The sequence below is a fragment of the Rhinopithecus roxellana genome, chromosome 1 (genome assembly GCF_007565055.1).
Source record: "Rhinopithecus roxellana isolate Shanxi Qingling chromosome 1, ASM756505v1, whole genome shotgun sequence".
In the NCBI taxonomy this organism is placed as follows: Eukaryota; Metazoa; Chordata; class Mammalia; order Primates; family Cercopithecidae; genus Rhinopithecus; species Rhinopithecus roxellana.
The window spans coordinates 50277917-50300205 of record NC_044549.1 but is presented as its reverse complement, the minus strand read 5'-3'; the positions used below and the strand labels follow the sequence as shown (position 1 = coordinate 50300205).

General features: G+C 48.5%; 1 protein-coding gene across 4 annotated transcripts in view; it reads right to left on the bottom strand.

Annotated features, from left to right (window-relative positions):
- Window positions 1–22289, bottom strand: part of IFT122 (intraflagellar transport 122) — an 87089-nt gene that overhangs the window by 27222 nt on the left and 37578 nt on the right. For all 4 annotated transcript variants that reach the window (XM_010381499.2, XM_030938791.1, XM_010381500.2 and 1 more), the window contains 8 exons: window positions 18409–18600; window positions 18114–18252; window positions 16698–16900; window positions 14706–14843; window positions 12914–13078; window positions 10937–11134; window positions 6233–6373; window positions 1856–1909 (listed from right to left, as the gene is read on the bottom strand). In XM_010381499.2, the coding sequence (XP_010379801.1) occupies window positions 1856–1909; window positions 6233–6373; window positions 10937–11134; window positions 12914–13078; window positions 14706–14843; window positions 16698–16900; window positions 18114–18252; window positions 18409–18600 (1230 nt within the window). The remainder of the gene's footprint in view (window positions 1–1855; window positions 1910–6232; window positions 6374–10936; window positions 11135–12913; window positions 13079–14705; window positions 14844–16697; window positions 16901–18113; window positions 18253–18408; window positions 18601–22289) is intronic.

Here is a 22289-nt window from a genome sequence, read left to right as displayed (position 1 = left end):
AGTTGCAGGCCAGCCTGGTCAATATAGCCAGACCCTATCTCTGCAAAAAAAAAAAAAAAAAAAAAAAAAAAAAAAGGTTTTACTAGACATGAAATTCAGGCCATATCCATTCTAGGCCCCAGGATATCACCATGACCAATAAAAACGATCTATGGCACTCAGCAGGTGCATGTCAACATGGGCAGGTTCCTCCCTGCCGTCAGCAGGACAAGAAAATCTCCCCTATCCAAAAGGCACCCACTGAGGATCCGCAGTTCTCTGGAATTATGCTGAGCACCGAGATGTGTGCAACCAAGTCTGCGGACAGTCAACATAGAACACACTCAAAGCCAAAGTCTTTTTTTCAAGAGACAATTTTAGTTTACTTTAACGCACTTCCCAGCTTATAGCACCCGGGGAGAGGACTACATTTTGATCCCAGTAAAATGTGACAAATAATAGTTGGACCCCACAGCAATTAGTTACTTTTGTGGAGAGGAAAATTATGCTCCTTGACTTCAGGTGAAGACCCCCAGATCCAGGCCAGTGGATTTACAAGTGAGAGTCAGCAGCACTGGGCATTTCGGGCAATAGCTCCGAACAAGCCCTTTACCATGTGGTAGGTAAACCCCAGAACATACAGATGCCCCTTACGCCATGCGGGTAGGGAGGGTATGTGGCCGAAAGAGCATGAGCTTAGGAAATAGACTGGGCTTGAATTCCACCAAGTTTTTGGCTGTGGACCTGTGGGGACGTGGCATTGTCTCGCTGAGCCTTAATTTTCTCCTGCATGGAATAGGGAGAGCAACAATACCTGCCTCATTCAGTTAATGTGAGGATCTAGAAGACCACTCACGTAAATCACACGTGGGGCACACAGCAGCTTATGTTATGAGGTTTAGCAGGCTGTGAGCTCCTGTCGGCCTCTCTCTTCCTCAGCTCTGTGCCCACTGAACTCAGCACAAGGGTTGGCCCACGACAGGTGTTTATTACGTGGAAATGAATGAGAGGGACAAGATATTTGCTGATTTCCTCACTGTTTCTAACTGGGAATTCAAATGTATCTCACATTCTCATACCCTCACAATAAATCTGTTCAGGAGAAAAAATGTGTACGCCTTTTTAACAGACAGCCAGACAGCACTGAGATACACAGAAATCAAGAATAGTGTCTAAGGGCCGGGCCTGGTAGCTCAAGTCTGTAATGCTAGCACTTTGGAAGGCTAAGGTGGGCTAATAGCTTGAGCCCAAGAATTTGAAATCAGCCTGGGCAACATGGGAAAACTCTGCTACAAAATATACAAAAAAATTAATCAGGCAGGGTGGCACATGCATGTGGTCCCAGCTACTTGGGAGGCTAGGTGGGAGGATCGTTTCAGCCTGGGAGGTCAATGCTGCAGTAAGCCGTGATCGTGCCACTGCATTCGAGCCTGGGGAACAGACTGAGACTTTGTTTCAGGAAAAAAAAAAAAAAAGCATAGTGTTGACCACCACCCAGCAAATGGCGTACCTACAACCAGCTTCCTTAGCACACTGCAGGCCTATTGGGTTTGGATGACAAGGTCAATATTCTCAGCCAGAAACAGTAGGGCTGGGGGTTACTCCAGAACTCTGGGGCGCTCAATTCAGACCATGGGCCATGCTCCCCATGGAGATCGGGAGAGCCTCACCCAGCTATCACGCGACAGCTCACACTGCCTGCCGCTGTCTCCCCGTGTGGCCACTCTGCCCCCGGAGCAAGGCTGTGGCCCGGATGCCCAGACGCCAGTGAGCTCTGCTCCCATGTCCTCAAGGCTCTTGCCTGCCAGAAGGGCTGCCCCTAAAACAGGAACCCCAAGTATGCCTTCTTGAAAAGGAAGAATGCTTCATCTTTTACCTCAATGCTGCTGATGAGCTCTAAATATCGGAGGTCTTGTACTCTGATGAAGGCCTGTGGGGAAGAAATAAAGAATAAAATAAGCTGTCTTCTTGGCTTCCAAAGTGGGTGACTGGCTGGGGGTGGGAAGTCAAGCTCTATCTAGACAGTGAGCCAGTAAGGAGAGGAAGGGAGCAAGCATGGATTAATCGTCATGTGTGCAGGAGGTTATACCACTCAGTGAGGTGTGGCTTTATCCGTGGGATTGGACCATGTAAAGAACAGCAAAGACATTCCAGTTGCATCAATCATTTTGGGATCAGGTAAAACAAAACCGTGATGCCACAGTCTGTGGTGGTGCCTCCTTGGGAGACTCTCGACCCAAAGAAGAACAAGCCAGCCGGGCGTGGTGGCTCATGCCTGTAATCCCAGCACTTTGGGAGGCCGAGGCGGGTGGATCATGAGGTCAAGAAATTGAGACCATCCTGGCCAACGTGGTGAAACCCCACTTCTACTAAAAATGCAAAAAATCAGCCGGGTGTGGTGGCAGGCACCTATAGTCCCAGCTACTTGGGAGGCTGAGGCAGGAGAATCACTTGAACCCGGGAGGTGAAGGTTGCAGTGAGCTGAGATTGTGCCACTGCATTCCAGGCTGGGCAACAGAGTGAGACTCTATCACAAAAAAAAAAAAAAAAAAAGAACAACCCAGTCTGACCCTCTGGCGGGGCAGGCAGCATCACAGCAGGAGAGGGTGATGCATGGACTGATGAGAGATTGCCTTGCACATCTTGGTGACATGGGTAGAACGCAGGGGACAGCTATGCCTACCCAGCGTTGCCACAGACACAGGGGACCCCCTGGTACTGCAGAGGGAACGGAGGAGGGGAAAGCTGAGAGGGCATAAAGACAGATTCTGGAAGAAGGTGGAGGGGTAGGGAATGAATCCCACCAAGTCCATGGAAGGCAAACTCTTATGTAAATCCTAAAATTGCAGCCCTTGCCAGAGACTTTAACTCATGGACCTCTAGAAGTTTCTGAGGAACAAGCAGACTGGTGTTGGCTAAGCCAGTTTTGCTGCTTTCAGATTCTGCCCAGGATTTGGAGGAGCACGAGCCACCAGGTCAGGCTGCTTTCAGGTGGCTTTGCTGTCACCATTTCCACCAGCTGTGCTTGCTTACATTGCCCCATTCAAAATGGGCTGACTTGTGCCTAGAGGAGGCAGCAGCTCCGGAGCCCTTTGAACCGAACATGCAGAGCAATCCTGACCACTTGCAGCCTCCACTCAGCAGCATGGCATCCTCCCTCCTGAAAAGACCTCGGGAGATGAGCGAGTCCCCGGCCTCTGGCTGCCTTGCAGGTGACCACAACGCAGCTTCATCTTTTCATCCCACAGGGCCAGGCTTCCTGTCAGAGACTGGGGACCCAGGGAGAAACATGTCTCGGCCCCTGTCCCCCTCCACAATTCAGAGGCCCACATTCTAACCGGGGAGGCTGGTCAATTAAACAGATCACGACATCTAGAGCTAAGAGCTCTCCGACTATGAACCAGATGCCTGGAGAACACAGTTGAATGGTCTGAGCATGAGCAGGGGCGGGAGGCAGCGTTAAGTGAGGCATTAGAATCAGAACCTGGCAAACAAGTGTTTGCGGAGAGGCATTCGTAGAAAAGGGCAATGTGGGCATCACATGGGCCAAGGAACACAGGGCTCAGACTACCTGGGTCCCAAGCTGTAAGTCTTACACACTACCCTCTAGATCTGGGTTTCCTTAAAGCGCCTTGAGAGGGCAACCCTGCAAAGCCCGGCACAGTGGCCGAGAGGGAAAGGAGCATTCGAGGTCCGAGTCCTTGCTCTGAGCCTACTTCTCTGCTTCTGGGCTCCAACCATCTTCTTTGTGGAAAGGGGCCTGCTACTGACACCCTCTCAAGGGTCTTTCTAGCTGTAGCTCAGCTGTGCTGGAGTCTAGGATTTGCCCACTAAGAAGTCTGTTTCCGAATTCCTTCAACCTGATACATTTTGCAGGGTCAGGGCGCCTGGTCAGAGTCACAAGGCCCCTGAATGAGCTCAGCAGAGGGAACCCTGGGAACAGGGAGGCACCTGCAGCTCTGCTCAGGGTCTGGCGGGAGCTCAGCAGCTCTTCTCTGCCATCTAGTGGGGATGGCAGTCCATCTCTAGGAACCACCCTATCCAAGCTGGTGAGCCTGAGTGCCTCGCACAGAGGAAGGAGGCGGGGGACTCGGGATTTGGATGAAATAGTAACTTCTAGCCTATCTTCAATATCCTGTGGCTTTTTCAAAACAGCATGTTGTATACAATAGATATATACCATATACACTTACTTTTCAACTATAATAAATTTGGCCAGATGTGATGGCTTATACCTGTAATCCCACACTTTAGGAGGCTGAGGCAAGAAGACTGCTTGACCCTAGGAGTTCAAGACCCACCTGGGCAACATAGTGAGTCCCCATCTCAACATTTAAACAAATACATATATATGAATCAATAAACACTCATATACAACATTGTGGCTTTTTACAATCCTTTCTGTTCTAGGGATTTGTCGTCTTCCTCCCTGCTGGCATTTCTGGGTGGGGCAGGAGAGGGAAGCTCCCTCCATGGAGATGCCTCCTTCCTCCTCTGAATTCTTTTTTTTTTTTTTTTTTTGAGACGGAGTCTCGCTCTGTCGCCCAGGCTGGAGTGCAGTGGCCGGATCTCAGCTCACTGCAAGCTCCGCCTCCCAGGTTTATGCCATTCTCCTGCCTCAGCCTCCCAAGTAGCTGGGACTACAGGCGCCCGCCAACTCGCCCGGCTAGTTTTTTGTATTTTTTTAGTAGAGACGGGGTTTCACCGTGTTAGCTAGGTTGGTCTCGATCTCCTGACCTCGCGATCCACCTGTCTCGGCCTCCCAAAGTGCTGGGATTACAGGCTTGAGCCACTGCGCCCGACCTTTTTTTTTTTTTTTGAGATGGAGTCTTGCTCTGTTGCCCAGGCTGGAGTGCAGGGGTGCAATCTCGGCTCACTGCAAGCTCTGCCTCCCGGGTTCACGCCATTCTCCTGCCTCAGCCTCCGGAGTAGCTGTGACTACAGGCGCCCGCCACCACGCCCGGCTAATTTTTTAATATTTTTAGTAGAGATGGGGTTTCACCGTGTTAGCCAGGATGGTCTCGATCTCCTGATCTTGTAATCAGCACGTCTCGGCCTCCCAAAGTGCTGGGATTACAGGCGTGAGCCACTGTGCCCAGCCCCTTCTCTGAATTCTAACAGCTTCCTCCATCTCCACTTTCCTACACTGAGGACATCTAAAAATATAATCTAGATCATTGTTACACAACGATCACTTCCCTTGTTTAGTAATGGCTAGCATCTGTACAACCATCCCTGATTAAATTCCCCTTTACAACATCTCAGTTAAGCCTCATGACTGCAGCGGGCATTCTCACAACCCCCATTTCAGAACTGGGAGGACTGGGGCTCTGAGGGAAGCGGCTGGCCTGAGGTCCCAGAGCCCCTTACGTGGCACAGCTGGTACTCAGCCAGGCTTCTGAGTCCTGGTCTGGTCCAGTCTCCTCTCTCTTCATGCCTACAAGTCTTGATCTAACCCAAGGCGGGCATCACATCCCTCTTTGCTACTCCTTCAGTATCAGCCCAGGAGTATGCACAAAGTGAGCAACTCATTAATTGACTGTGGGGAGATAAAGAGGGAAGGGGTAGGGGAGAGGGGTTTGGAAGCCATTCCTTCCTCCATCTCAGGTTCTAGAGGGAAACACAGCTCAGGAACATACCTGGGCTTTTCCTTATGTGCAGAAAGGGGTCAGATGTTTTCAGCCATCTCTCTAGCTTTCATAGACTAGGCCAGGAAAGGACACAATGAATCAAGTCCACGAATCACACCATGAAGGTATGTGGGAAGTGCCTACATTGCTGTCAGAATCAGAGACCTTGACCTTAGTTGGCAGATGCTAAGAAAAGCAGCATCGTGTGCAGCATCATGGCCAGTGATTACACCGATAATAAAAGCCGCCATTTACAGAGTGCCTATGATGTGCCAGGCTACTACCAGGTGCTTCCCATAGATGACAGCTAATAAGAGTGACAGCCAGAATCTGAGATGCTGCTCCTGGATCAGGCTTTACGGGAACCTTCCCATTCGATCCTCAAAGCTTTGTAAGGATGGGGCCTGTCATCACCCTACATCTATAGAGAAGCAATCTCAGAAAGGGAGTCACCTACCCAGGCCCACAGTGAGGAAGTGGCTGAGCTTAGATCTAAGCCCAGGTTAGCCTAACTCCAGAGGCTGCTGCAGTCTGTGGCCTCTCCATGCCACCTGGGTCCCCATCTGCCTTCTTAAGGGACCCCACAAGGACCAAACTCCAGCTTCTGCTGGCTAGATGCTTACCTTCTTTGCTGTTTCAAAATCTAAACCTTCTAGAGCTTCCATGGCCAGTTCACGCCAATCAGTGTCGGTGACACCCAAGCAAGCAATCTGGTAGGCTTCCTTGAACAGTTTCCTATCCAGGTACTGGTACATGGGAGCAGACTGCAGGATTTCATCAAGGGTAAAAAAGAGGACTGTTTTCAGAGCCATGGAAGAGCCAGATTCATACAGAGCCTGCCTCCAGATGCATGAGACAATTACCCATGCCTGGGGAGCAGCCCTGCAGCCGTCAATCAGCACCCTGCCCAGCCTGCCCAGCCCACTCTGCATGCTCCATTCTGCGTGCTCCATTCTGCACCCCTCTCACGGCTGGGCCACTGTGCTCCACAGCACAAACTGCCCATCCTCCCCTCCTTCCCGCCTGCGGGCCTGCCTCACCATAGGATGTCATCCTCGCGTGGAGTGCCTTTGCCCCTCCCCACTCTCCCTCTGGAAAATACCTATTTGGCTTTCAAGGCCCTACTGAAATGTCACCTCTTCTGGAGAGTCCTCCCAAGCCCCTTCAAGCCCCCATCCCAGGTGAAGGAGTCTCAGCTTCCTCTGCCCTTTGTCCAGATCTCGGGTTGTGATGCAGTTACAGGCCTGTTCCCACAGCAAGGCTGTGCACAGCCCGTGGGCAGTGGTGGGTTGTACCGGCCTCCCTCAGCAGACCCGTAGTCTATGTTTGCTGACAGAATGAATGAGTTCCTGGGAGGAAGGGGTCTGGGATGGCCTCTTCTTCCAGGGACTGTCTCCAAGAAAGGTAAGTGATTTGCTCCAAGTTACCCTGGAAGCCTCTGGAAACAAGTCTGCTCCCTGCACTGGGACAACGCCCTCGTACGAGATGGGGTTGCCTTGCTGTGAATGCCCATGAATAGTTCCTAACGACTTCTCTTTCTTAAGGGCTTTTGGCTGTCCCCATAGGCCTGTGCAGTAGGTATTATTTCTCCCTGGCTACAGCCCAGGAGACCGAGACTCAGAGAGGACAACTGACCTGTCCCAGCAAATAGCTGGCAATAGCCAGAGGTAACTGGACTCCAGGTTCTGTGCCCCTTCCTGCCACATGTATGCATGTGTGTACATGTGCATATTTGTGTACAGGCCCGAGAATGAGTCTGAGTTGGGCCAGGACATCGTTAACAAGGAAAGGCCTTGCCCTTGTTTTAGGCCAGCCAGTGTGCTTCAGAGGCCTGCATCTCTCCTGGCTAACTGGGCAGGGAAGATAATTCAGTCAGGACCTCTGTGCTAATGATTCCCAAATGTGGGGCGTGAAGTATTGTTTTCTCCACTTGGGGCTTTTGTCTTTGAAATTTCTGGTCCCATTTTTTAGCTTTAGAATTGCAGGAAAAAAAATTTTTTTTGGGTCTGTCTATTCTCAGAGCAAAACATGGCTGCTTCCAAGTGCTTACCTTTTCCACTATGCCATCTCTCTTCATTGACACATTAAATGCTCCCTTTAGGGGGGCAGCAGGCATAGGCTAGGGAGCAGGTGACCTAGAACCCAGGCCAGGCTCAGCCACATCCTAGGGTGGTGACTTTTTGGGTAAATCCATTAACTTCTGTTTAGATGCCCTGCCCAGCTCAAGCTACCATGGGCAAAGGAGAGCTGTGCTCCAAAAATGATGAAGCACTGGGCAAAACGCAGGCATGATCATTACCTTCACTATATTTTTTCAGCACTAGCTCCTCACCATCTCCTAGGCTCTCCATTCTTGTTCCTACCCCCACCTTTTCCTTTGTTTGAAAAGCTTCCCTGCTCCAGTCTTCCTTTCCAGACCTCTCAGGGTTCAGATCAAGTTTCACCATCTCCTGGAAGCTTTCTCAAACTCCTGAAAGCTTTTCTTAAAGCACACAATGAGCTTTCCTTTCTAAAGTCCGTTAGTAAGTACAGCCTGTTGCAATTTAGTTGTGTTTTGTGGTTTTTACTATTTTATGAGTCAGTAATAAGGAGAAATAATAATAGAAATTTGGCTTGACAAAACCTGAAAGATGGGTGTAATTAACCCCATTTCACAGAAAATAAAATGAGGCTCCGAAGAGTGAAATGAGTTGCTCTAGTTACAGCTGCTTGAGATGGCAGAGTCAGGACTGAAAGCCGGTGCTCCTTCCCCGAAACTGCACCAACTGCTTGCCACACTGACTGCCCTGTGAGTGGGACAGGCACTCAGACAGGCATATCACAGCTGAGCATATGATGGATGGCTAACACTTGGACTTACTTGGGAGGCACAATTTGAGTGGAGTTTTAAAAATAGACTCACTGAACAAATACTCTCTGAGCTATACTTTATCTTGCTGTTGCATTCCAAACATGAAGTCACCACTGCCTTGAGAAGCCCTCCTAGGGCTCGTTGTCCTACTTGGCAGCCCTGACAAACCAGTTCTTACACAAGACAATGTAAATTTCAAAAGGAAACCAAAAATTCCAAGACTGGGTCTGATGCTTTCTCCCTCCTTTCTGAGCCAAAACCACAGGATGGCTGGAGGCAGAGGCAACAGATGAACAGCCTCTGTCTTGAGAATGTGTTTCCTAACCCTTGGCAGTCCTGACCTGCTGCATCAGCAGGATGGCCTTGGTGCAGTCAGCAAGACTTTGCTGCTGAATCTTAAAGTCCTGGCAGAGGAAGCCCCAGGCCGCTCCTCTGGCTCCTCTTAGACGGCCACAGTCAGGGAGCAGCAAACTGCATTTATTTTTGAGGTCAGGATGCCAATCTTGGGAGAAAACTTTTAATAAGCAGAGTTGGTTTGGTGCAATTGAGGGAGAGCAAGTTCCTGGTGGATGTGGTACATGGGTTTGTAATGGGGCAGACAAGGATGACAAGGACACAGTCCAGGAGAAGCTGTTCGTGCCCCTCGTCCTGCTGCCACTTCCACCCACCTCATTCCCTTCTTCCTCTTGTTTTCTGGTCTTTTTCTTCAGATCTGAATTCCACTAATATTTCTTGAATAGCTGCTCTGTGTCAGGCATGGATGATGGGCATTTCCCCAGTAAGTCTTGCAGTCATGAGTTTTGAGGGGATCATCAGCTTAGAAGAAGTGGGCTCTAGCCTGAAGCAGAGTTGTGTGGGGAAAACACAGACTGACAGAGCCTAGTGGAAGGGAAACCTCGAAATTTCCCTAAAAGTCTTTCAAAGGTACACATGCTTGAACCCAGAAATTTCATTTCTAGGAATTCATGCCAAGGCGCCAAGTTGGGACAGATGCAAGGACTTAGCTAGAAAGATGCCTGCTATTTATAATACAAAAAAGCTGTAAGCAGCAAACATGTGCAGTAGGACTGGTAAAAAAAAAAAAAAGCTATGGAACATCCACAAGACACGATAAAATGCAGCTGTAAATACAAGACAGGTGGGGCCCAGGCAGGAGGGAGGGGTGCTGGCTGTAAAAAGCACAACACCAGGCACCTTGCGGTGGTGGCAGTGTTCAGTGCCATGACTGTGGTGGGAGGTTACACATGCCAACATGGGTGGGAAGATCACCCTAGAGCTTTGCACACTGTTACCGTTGGGGGGAACTGAGCAAAGGGTATAAGGGATCTCTGTATTATTTCCTACAACTTACGTGAGTCTACAATTATCCTAAATTTTGCCATGCAGGGTAAGAACATTCACTGACACAGAACCATGCTTCGGGAGATTGCTGAGTGAAAATGCCAGATGACTAGTTTATAGCCAGCACTTCATAGACAGTGATAGGGCTGCCATAACCAAATGTGAGGTGAAATGAGAAGATGGCCATAGAGGAAGGGATGAGAAGTCTTGTTTACAGGCCAGGCTCATGGAATACAGTAAATCTGAGGTTCCATCTATAGGTAGCAATACATATGCACATAAAAGTCACGAAAAGTATTTGCAGTGTGATTCCACTTTTGTTTAAAAATATTCTTATAAAATCACATGCTCCTAATTGTATATTATGCATACATTATATATACACATAGAAAAGCTCTAAGCAGATGTATTTCAACATGTGTAAGAGTGATTCTGTCCTGAGGATGCGATGATGAAGGCTCAAGTTTCTCACTGGTGCATGTCTCTCTGTTTCATCGCAATCCTACATTGAGCACCATCTGTGTGGGGTGCAGAAGGCGGAGGGGAGACCATCCTGCATTTGGGAGGTCAATCTCAGCCACCTGTCTGTGGTTCTGCCCTTCCCCATTCTGTGGCTCCTCCCTTCAGTGCCCCATTTCTGTTCTGGCCTCCTCTCGGTTCAGGGGGCTTGTGCAGAGTCCCATGCTCCCTTATTGGTTCACAGACCTCAGCCCACACCCCCACCCACTCATTCTCTCTTTCTCCATCTCTCTCGCACACACATCACCACCATCACACACGTACACACGCACACACCCTGCCAGACTCCTAGCTTTGTTGCTCGCTCCATTTGGCTCCACGCTGGGCTCTCCGCAAAACACACTGTTGATAACACTGCATACCCCTCCCATCCTTACATAAAGGGGACCAGGAAGAAACTGAGGCTCAGGGAGGTTGAGTTGTTTGCCCCCAGTCACACAGGTTGCAAGGAGTGGAGACAGGGCAGCAGGTTCCAGGCCCAGACTGCCTCCCATGACATCACAGCTGCCATTCTTCTCTCCTTGCTACTGTCTCCCTAAAGCACCAGCAAGGGGCCTGGCTTCCCTGATCTTGTCCGCATTGCCAGCGCTAACAGTGGACAGGTGCCCCCAGTTACCTGCGGCACCTCCACAGCAGAAATGGAGAAGACGTGGAGGCAGAAGATCTTGGAGCCATTGTAGCCGACCACAAAGCCCTGCAGCTTCTGCCGGTGCACAGGGAAGGTGCTGGCTTTGATGTTGAGGTAGCCTCCTCCTGAGAAGCAGAGCATGTCCTCACACTGGGTGTTCCAGGCCACACTGTTGGCGTTTGGTTCCTGGGGGACAGGGACAGTGGGGATTCTGTGAGAACCACCCTGGGCTTGGGCAGTGCTCGCACATTTCAGCCCAATACCCTCTTAAAGACTGAATCCCACTAAATTGCTTACAGTGGGATGGAGGGAAAAGGAGGAAAGGGGACCACAAAGAAATGAACAGAGGCAAGCCCCTCCATGCACCTGCGTGTTGTTGGAATTTTTGAGTAAGCAAGCATTACTTTTGAAAAAAAAATTATTCTCCTGAAATATGCTCATACCCTTCTGCCTAGGATCTTTTATAATGACTAAATCTTTTATAATGAGCATGGATTGTTTTTTATAATGAAAAAAAATCAATATAGCTGTTTTATGTTTAGAGGGTGAGGCAGTGGAGAAGAGGAAAAGCCAGCAGGCAATGTCACAGCTGGGAATGCTAATGTCTCCTGTCAGGGCTGAGAATCACCTCCCCTAGCCTGCTACAGAACCAGCAGTGGGGACGGTGGAGCACACACCCTTCCATACTTGCATGGTTCTACGCTCAGATACAAGATTCACATTTGAGGCCAGCTACGCCCCCTATAGGTGGGAGGTGAGGCTGGGGAGAAGGGAGGTAACATTTCAGGCCCCATTTTGTGCCCAACACTGAGCGAGGCACTGTGGTAACCCCTATTCCCATAGCAATTCTGTGAGGGGCAATTACTAATTTCATTTCAGAGAAAAGTAATCAAGGCTCAGAGAGGCTCACTAACTTAAGATCACACAGTAAGGGATCCAGGCAGGACCCAAGCCCAGGTCAGCCTGAAGGCTGTGCGCTCTCTTGCCCCCAAACCATTCTACTCTCTTCGGGATATGAGTGAGTTGAGACTGACAGGGAGTCACCCCTGGGCTAGAGGTGGCCAGGTAACCCCTTCTCACTGACAGAGGCTGCTCCCCACTTCAGGACCCTCCCCCTATCAATTCTGCTGCTGAGAACAAGGAGGAGCCTGGTAAGGGGACTGAACATGCCCATAACATCAGGAAACCCTGCAGTGGCCGAGGACACCAGTAAGGAGGGGCTCCAGCTTTGGGGGGAACTTCATTCCGTGAAACCAGTCCTGATCACCTACAAAGACCTAAAGAGACAAAGAATGGCGCGAGCCCAGCGAAAAGCAGCCAGGCCCTGGGCACAGAGCTGCTGGGCTGTCTTCTCTGGTGATACACTTCCTCAGGTCACAGGGCTGGATGACTCCACCAAACAATGCCTAGGCCCCTAAAGATCCAAGCACTTCGCATTCTGCTGGCTCTTCTAGCATTCTTGTGAATTAAGCAGAAGGCAAGGCTTGCCCATCCCCTTCCCCCTTTCAGATGACAAAACTGATCCTGTTTCCTTCCCGTGCGGTAGGTGCACATAGACACAGGCAGGCCTGCACAGGTAAGACGCAGACTTCTGCAAAGGAAGCGCATCCATCGCCCCATTCACTGAGTGTCAACGTCACACCCCTCTCAGAGTCATGGCCCCATTTCTTGTTCATGGTAAACGCTTAAGAAAGGCTCTGCTTGCTCAGAGCCTTTGGTTTCCATTGGCAAGGAAACCAAAGTTAAAGAAGCCGGTCCAGGCTCTGCGGCTTGTGCCTGCATGGGAGGAGCAGGTTGTGGCCCAGGGCCTCTAGGAGTCTGCGCATGTGGTTGGCCCCTACTCCTCACTGCTCCTCCCAGAGACCTGCCAGGGCCAGAGCTGGAGAGCCTCCTGCAGGGGCTGGGAAGCTAGAGGAGGGTCTCTAATCAAAGGACGATGTCCCTGGACCCCCTCGAGGACATCACCTGAAAAAGCAGCTCCTTGGTGTCGATGTCATACACCAGGCAAGTGTCGTTTTCATCTACCACAGCCAGCTTCTTACGGGAGGCACTCATGTCCAAGCAGCGCACGGCTGTGGCCTGCTTCAGCAGGATGATAGCAAAGAGATTGTCCACGAAGATCTTCAGGATCTGGCAACATTTCAGTGAAAACAGTGTCAGTCACCATGGCAACAAGATCCTGGCCCACTGCCAGGCCGTTGGAATCCCATGTGCTCTGCAAGAACAACTCCCACCACCTTCACCAGAAGTTCTGTGCAGAGAAAAGGACTCATCAAAAGAAAGAGGGTGGTGGGGGTGGGGGGGGGGCGTTGGCTTATCCTCAGCAGGCCAGAAGCGAGGTTCATCAGAGGCTGCAGAAGTAATGACAGCCCCGAGACAGGCCGAGCTCACTTCAGTGTCTGTTCAGACCGGGGATTTATTGATGACATTACCTAAACGGCAGCGTTAGGAGAGGCCACCTAGCAGAGATCTGAGTCAAGAACTAACACAGGAAAAGGCTACTACGAACACTGACAAGACATGTGGTAGAGAATTACAATAATGATGATGACAGCCATCATCTACTGATATCCCTGGTTTAAAAAAAATTTTTTTTAGAGATAAGGTCTTGCTATGTTGCCCAGGCTGACTGCAGTGGCTATTCACAGTCTTAATCATATCACACTGCAGCCTCAAACTCCTAGGCTCAAAGTGATCCTCCTGCCTCAGGCTCCTGAGTAGCTGGGACAACAGGTACCCACCACCATGCCTGCTTTAATACCCCTGGTGTTTTTTTGTTTTTTTGTTTGTTGTTTTTTAACACTGGCTTTAACTCCCAACCTTGATGATATCTGGTTTTGACAGTCCTATGAAATATGCGGTATTATCCTCATGTAAAATCAGCCTCACAGAAGTAAAGTGATCTGCCCAGGATGACAAAGCCAGTGAGTAGGTAAGTAAGAACATGACCTCAGGTTCACCTGACCCCAAAGTCCATCCTCCCATGGGAAGTGAGAGCTGCCTGAGAAAGAAGCGGCCGTTTCTCCCCTTGGCATTGCTGCTTGACTTCACTCACTGCTCTCACGCCCTGTGACTTCCGTCCCCAGCAAAGACCTGACAAGCCTCAGCCATAAGCCATCTGCTGCACAGCTTGGCTGTCAGGCTAATGCAGTTACATTGTCACTTTCAAAGTTCCATGTAGCAGCCCACTTAGAACTTTTCTTATGCTGAGCAAAGAACACACGTGTACACACACACACACACACACACACAGAAATCTGTTTAACTTTGTGTAACCTGGATATCCCACATCTAACTGGCCAAAGGGCTAATTTTTCTTACGACATCTATAAATATCCTGAGGACCCAGCATTTTCTAGGACACATACTAGAACACACTGCCTTAATCCACTCGCTGCCCTAATCGGGAGCTGACCTAGGTAACAATCTCTGCCTCCCTCTAGAAATCCACAGAAGCAGCATCTCTAACAAATCTCCCACCTTCTGGTGACCTTAAGCCACTAATCCACTTTACATGTAGCCAAAGGTTATAGCTCAACTCTGCCAAAACATGGGCCTGCTATGAGTGTGAGGGCCACAGCACCTTTGGCCTGAGGCTGTCCTCAAAAACTGAACTCAGGGCTGACCCACAATTCACCCATGGAGGAGAGAAGCCCTTTTCCTGCCCTGAGAACCCAGCTCAGAGTCGTTGCTAGACGGGTCACCCACGTGTGCATGTAGATTATCAGCCTGACGGGAGACGTGCGGGAGTGCTCACCTGTCCATTCTTCAGCCCCACTAACAGGCCTTCCCTTCCAGGAGGACCGCCGATCACCTTGATGTAACGAATGAGAGACTCCATCTGCCACTCCCGCTCCTTCACTCCGCTGAAGGACAGGCACTGTAGCCGTTTCTCCTAGGAAGCAAACCCAGATCTCATGGAAATTCAACAGAATAAGTGCTCCCAGCCCTCCCCAAGGAGGTCTTCCTGCCCCTAAAGTGTGAAAATACCTACACATTCAGTATCTATCTATCTAACCCAATGCAGACCCCATAATTGGCATCGTTAATCCAAGACTCCATGCAAGGCTTCCCCACAGAGCCCAATTCAGCCTTAGACCTTCAATGCAAACCTCCATCCAGGCAGCCTAGGCCAGAGGCAGCACTCAAAAGTACACATACTTGCCACACGTATCCTGTAATTTGTGGCAACTCTAAACCGCTTGAAGTTCTAGACTTTGATTATTGATTGATTGATTGATTTTTGAGACAGTCTGTCACCCAGACTAGAGTGCAGTGGCGCTATCATAGCTCACTGCAGCCTCCAATTCCTGGCTCAAGCAATCCTCTTGCCTCAGCCTCCCAAGTAGCTGGGACTACAGGCAAGTACCATCACACCCAGCTAATTATTTTTTTTTTTGTAGAGATGGGGTCTCAGTTTGTTTTCTAGACTTCTTTCGAACTGCTAGCCTCAAGCGACCATCCTGCCTTGGCCTCCGAAAGTGCTGGGATTTACAGGCGTGAGCCACTGCAACCAGCCCAGTTCTAGACTTGGAGAGATTTTAATAGTATTTTACACTACAGTGATTCCTAAAGAATTCTTCTCTTGGCCGGGTGTGGTGGCTCAAGCCTGTAATCCCAGCACTCTGGGAGGCCGAGATGGGCGGATCACGAGGTCAGGAGATCGAGACCATCCTGGCTAACCCAGTGAAACCGCATCTCTACTAAAAAATACAAAAAACTAGCCGGGCAAGGTGGCGGGCGCCTGTAGTCCCAGCTACTCAGGAGGCTGAGGCAGGAGAATGGCGTAAACCCAGGAGGCGGAGCTTGCAGTGAGCTGAGATCCGGCCACTGCACTCCAGCCTGGGCGACAGGGCAAGACTCAGTCTCAAAAAAAAAAAAAAAAAAAAAAATTCTTCTCTTTCATCACCTCCAATAGAGCTATGTAAAACTAAATCCACCTCTACTTCCAAGACGCTGGGCTAGCCCTCTCAAAGTCTTTCCAAACTTCTCTTGGCATTGACTTAGACACTCTCTAGGAATCTTGAGAAACTTTTTTCTATGAAAAAAAAATCTTTCAGGAATTAAAATTTCCTTGACAATTACTGAGTTGATACAAATTTTATGTGTATATGCTTATCCATAAAAACTATCTTCATTTTGTACAACACCAATTTATGTTTTAAGTTATTAAAATATATCTAATCCTAGTATGACAAAATGTTCTGCAATAGAAAAAGGTATTCTTGGCTAGACACGGTGGCTCACACCTATAATCCCAGTACTTTGGGAGGCTGGACAGGTCTTAAACTCCTGGGTTCAAGCATTCCTCCTGCCTTAGCCTCCCAAAGTACAGCCTCGCATCTCTACTAAAAATAAAAGATTAGCTGAGTGTGGTGGCATGTGCCAGCTACTCAGGAGGAGGACTGCTTGAGCTTGGGAGGTCAAAGCTGCAGTGAGCCAGAATTGTGCCACTGCATTCCAGCCTGGGCAACAGAGGGAAACCATGTCTGTCTCAAGAAAAATATTTTTTAAAAAATAATAAAATAAAATAAAACAAAAAGTATTCTTCAGTTTATGGCTCATGACTTGCTAATAGAGTCTGGTTCATCCAGATGCCAGGAAAATGAAAGCCAATAAGCACCACTTAGTCTGATGGAAACAGACTTGTTTTCTAGTGACCAGTTTTAAAACCATGAGGTGGGCACACTATCATTGCAGGGAGCACAAATGGAATTCAGCCCAACTCCCCCAACATGCTGCTGCCCACCTGGCACAGGATGATGTGATTGGCACACACCACCAGGAGGTTGCACTCAAACTTCTTGACAATCTTCTCCTTTACCCGGTAATGCATGTCTGATGAGTCCTCTGAATACAACTCATAGATGAAGATTTTCTCTGGCAGTTGGATAGCCAATCGATTTCTGTAGATGGCAATCTTCTTGACAAGCTCTTTGCATTTAATCCGAACTGTCAAAGAAAAAAATATCTAGTTCTAGCAAGAGGTTGTTAAGTAAGGTGGAAGGGAGAGAAATTAAAAGCCATCATTTACTTAACACTACTGGCAATTAAAGTGAGATACTCTCATTGAAAAATCTTTAGAGTATCTAATATATACAATCAACTCTGCTGAGCACTGGGATCCAAAGTCCTATAGGACCCAATCTTCATGGTCCAAGGCTGACAACTGAGTACGGAAATGAACTACTCACTGTTACCATCACTTGCTGGATACAAATATAAACTCCTCTGCACAGCACTATGGCCCCTGGTGAACGGAAGCCTGCTTAAGTAACTGACCTCACCTTTGGCCGCTCCCTGCCCACCTCCTTGACAAACGGGAGACACGTTAATTTCTGGTACACACCAGGCTCTACACTCCCACTACAGACCAGGTGGAGAAAATGTCCCTGACGGGGACACTGTGGAGCTGTTCAAGAGGCTTTGCCCCAGGCACCACAGCCAGAATCTTAAAAAAATATGGTTCCCTGGGGGACCAAAGGACACTCATCTGAATCTACAAAAGAACCCCCCACCTGGATCCCTTGCAAAGGCATCCAGCAGTGCACTAAGGCCAGTACATCCAGATATGAATACACCTGAAGTAAGTGGATTCTGAGCCTATTTAACCAGCACAGCTACTTAAGTGGACAGAGGGAGAGACTGCGGTCTTAGGGCTTGGAATGACTATGCTAGACCTGGAACCCTGATCTTCTGACTAAGCCTGTTCCAATCCATTTCTGCTGCTCATCTCTGGCAGAAGGACCCACCAGGAGGCAAGTGGAGACTGGGCTGAGGGAGAAGCACCCCTGAGTGACTCTGACCAGAAAGGATAAAGGTCCACAAAGACCCATGTAGGTCAACCACTTGGCTCCAACCTGTCATAAATCATCCTCCCTCACTCAGGAAATTCACATACTCCTTGAAATTATGTGCAAAATTCTGAGTTGGTACATTTTTCAGAGAGGGTTTATTGCTTTCATGAGATCCTCAAGGAGATTGGCATCCCTACTTCCCCCATCAAAAAAAAAAAAAAAAAAAAACCCAAGACACAGACCCAGTGGCTAACATGTTTTCAAAAGGCCAAGGAGAAACCTTTCCTGTCATTTCAAGTGCCCTGTCGGCAGCCCTTTCCACCTGCTTCCACCTGTCCCTCTTCCCAAGGTCTAGACCTGCTTCTTACCTTTCTGCTCAGTAATCAGGTGCTGCACAATGACGTCAGTCATGCTATTCCTGTAGGCATAGCGGTCCTTGTAGAGCCCATGGACTGTGCTGAAAATAAGCTGGTAGAAGGAAATGGTGCCGTCCTGGCAGCCGACCACCTGCAGGGTGAGAGAACTGTCAATTCCCAGCTCTCTGGAGACAGTCTGCACTCCCATTTGTCAGACACAAACCCCAGTGATATGCCTCTCAAGACATGGCGGCTGCTCAGTGCCTCTTCAAGCCATGGCCCCACAGAACAAACTTCCTCTTCTTACCACATAGTTGGAATCTGGTTTCACTTGACATGTCCACACCCAGGAGTTCTGCTCCCCAACAGTCCCAAGCCGCACTCCATCCTTGGTGAAAAGAGATACTTGCTTGTCAGAACCCCCCAGCAAAATGTACTCCCCTTTAGTAAAGTAGCTGATGCAGCAGGGGTCAAAGTTCAGTGCCCGATCCTTTCCAATCTGAGGAAAAAGAACACACACCAAGGGAAAAACCATTTCCGAATCCATAACCATTGCAACACAATTAAGGGCTTTTCTCGCCAACTTTAGAGGGAGTTGGAAAGACAGGGATAGCTGGCCAGCCTTTTCTCCTGTGTCATCCCATGGTGAACACAGGCCTCTCTGCCTCTCCATCTCCCTACTCCCCCACCACACAGCCCAATCCTTAGCTCCTAGAGTCAGTGGCACCTCCCCTAGTCCCACCCAAGTGCTCCAGGAGTGCAGGAGTGTGTCAGGGCTCCTCAGCCAAGATGGAGACTGTGGGTGGTTTTGCTCCCAAAGGCCCCCCTCCCTCTGCAAATACAGTTCTTCATACAGTTCAGTGGGTTCCCTCGGCTTCTTTTCTCTGCCTTTTAAAAAAAAGTATTTTATAAAGCTGAGTTTATTCAGTTTAAAAACTGTCCTGGCCGGGCGCGGTGGCTCAAGCCTGTAATCCCAGCACTTTGGGAGGCCGAGACGGGCGGATCACGAGGTCAGGAGATCGAGACCATCCTGGCTAACACGGTGAAACCCCGTCTCTACTAAAAAATATAAAAAACTAGCCAGGCGAGGTGGCGGGCACCTGTAGTCCCAGCTACTTGGGAGGTTGAGGTAGGAGAACGTTGTAAACCCGGGAGGCAGAGCTTGCAGTGAGCTGAGATCCGGCCACTGCACTCCAGCCTGGGCGACAGAGCGAGATTTCATCTCAAAAAAAAAAAATAAAGACTGTCCTTTATTCTGCAACTACACCCATACTACTTCTCTTTATTTTTTAATTCTTGTTTATTTCAAGATAGGGTCTCACTCTGTCACCCAGGCTGGAGTGCAGTGGTGCAATTATGGCTCACTGTAGCCTTGAACTCCTGGACTCAAGTGATCTTACTGCTTCAGCCTCCTAAGTAGCCGGGACCACAGGTGAGTGCCACCATGCCTGGCAAATTTTTTTTTTTTTTTTGAAACAGGGTCTGACTCTGTTGCCCAGGCTGGAGTGCAGCGGCACAATCTTGGCTCACTGCAACCTCCACCTCCAACCTTCAAGTGATCCTCCTACCTCAGCCTCCCAAGTAGCTGAGACTACAGGTGTGCGCCACCACGCCTGGCTAATTTTTGTATTTTTTGCAGAGACAGTGTTTCTCCTTGTTGTCCAGGCTAGTCTCAAACTCCTGAGCTCAGGTGATCCACTCACCTTGGCCTCCCAAAGTGCTGGGATTACAGGAGTGAGTCATAGCTCCTGGCCTAATTTTTTTTCTTTTTAAACTCTATGTTGAACCTTTTTAGGAACTGCTATACTTTACAAAGTGAATGCACCATTTTATATTTGCATTAGTAGTGTATGAGGATTCCAATTTCTCCATTTTAGTGAGTGTGAATTATCTCATTGTGGTTTCAATTTGCATTTTCCTGATAGCTAATGATATGGAGCATCATTTCATGTGCTTATTGGCCACAAAGAAATGTCTTACTCTATGGCTTAGGCTGGAATGCAGTCGTATGATCATAACCCAATGCAACCTTGAACTTCTGGGCTCAATTCCTCTGCCTCAGGCCCCTGCCACACCTAGGAGCTGAGACTAGAGGCATATACCACCACACCCAGCTAATTAAAAATATATTTTTTTAGAGATGGGGTCCCACTATGTTACCCAGGTTGGTCCTGAACTCCTGTTCTCAAGTGATCTTCCTGTCTCTGCCTCCCAAAGCACTGGGATTACATGCACGAACCACCATGTCCAGCCCTGTCTTTATAGTTCTTTATATATTCCAGATACAAGTCCCTTATCAGATATATGAGTTGTAAAACTTCTCACGTTCTGTGGCTTGTCTTTTCACTTTCTCAATGGTGCTTTCTCAGCTTCTAGGATGAAGGTCACTCCCAAACTCAGCCCCCAAGGTCATTCTCTCAGCCAAAATGAACTTGTAAGTTTCCTAAGCAGGCAATGCTTTTTCAGGTCTCCACATCCTCACAGGTGCTGTACTCCACACCATCTCTAGACCTAGCCAGGAGTGCTCTTTCCCTCACTTTGTCTGCCAGGTGTCATCTCCTCCAGGAACATCTCCAATCCCCATCCCCTCATCCTACCACAGCGCCTGTGCTCACCTATCCCATTGCACTTCTTTCATTGTCTGTAGATACAGGGTTAATCAGGTCTGCCCCACTAAAGCCCAAGTTCCTTATTACCACTGGAGTTTTGTGCTGCCCCAATGGTGTCTTTTGTGAATAAAAAGGCTATTTGTGATTAACATTATTAAACTAATATTCAATTTATAAAAGAAATAACTTTAGGGAACTGATTTCTCCTTAAGTTTTTAAGTTCAATTTACAAATATTTTGCTATTTATAAATCTAGTTAAACAGCCAATTGACTGACTGTTCAAGGAATTTAATTTTGAACCGATTATAAAATCCCTTAAATATCCAGTCCCATTTAAAACTTAGTTAAATTAATTCCCTTACACCAATTTAAACTGCAATTACAAGTTTAATACATTCAAATTTCCTTTCCTTTTTAGGAATTTCAAATGCCTAGCAACCAAAACTTTCCCTAGCACTTATCTGATGCTAGAAAACCTAATAAGAAAACTAGGGGCCGGGCGCGGTGGCTCAAGCCTGTAATCCCAGCACTTTGGGAGGCCGAGACGGGCGGATCACGAGGTCAGGAGATCGAGACCATCCTGGCTAACACGGTGAAACCCCGTCTCTACTAAAAATACAAAAACTAGCCGGGCGAGGTGGCGGGCGCCTGTAGTCCCAGCTACTCGGGAGGCTGAGGCAGGAGAATGGCATAAACCCGGGAGGCGGAGCTTGCAGTGAGCTGAGATCCGGCCACTGCACTCAGCCCGGGAGACAGAGCGAGACTCCGCCTCAAAAAAAAAAAAAAAAAAAAAAAAAAAAAGAAAACTAAAAATTCTTATGAATCATGACATGGAAGGCTAGCAGCTTCTGGAAGTGGCTCAGTAGTTCCTATCGGAACATCCTCCCACAAGTATAAACAATAAACTCTGGACCAACTATAAACAACAACCATTTCAGGGCAACCAAAAGCAGGCAGGAACTGAAGACACATGCACATCTGGAAGAAGGGAACAAGCACTAGGTGAACTTCTCAATTTTTTAAGGGTTTTTGCCTGAGGGCAGCCCTCTTCAGCATCATGCTGGGTGAATATAGAATTTGGGAGGACCACAGCACCCAGAAAGTGAGGTGGGAAATTCCAGAAAAGAGATGCAAAGTAAGAGCTTAAATTCTGCACATAAACTCCGCTGAATATCTGGAAACTCTTGAACTACAAACTGTGATGAGATGCCAAGCAGCCTAGCTATAGCTAAAGAACTGCACAGAGATGTCAGCTGCTGACACCACTGAAAACATGCAGTTTTGATATTGAGCCCAGCAAAGTAAACTGCCTGCTTAAACATATATACACACAAACACACAAACATACACAATAATCTTCAGAGGAATGTGATGGAAATGAGTCTCTATGACGTATCACTCACTATATTGAGTACAATTCAAAATTCCCCAAAGCAGAAAATGTGAACCATATTCAAGGGAAAAAATTCAATGGAGACTGAACCATGACGACCCAGATGTTAGAAATAGCAGATGAGAATTTTGTTTGCTTTTTTTTTTTTTTTTTTTTTGAGACAGAGTCTTGCTCTGTTGCCCGGG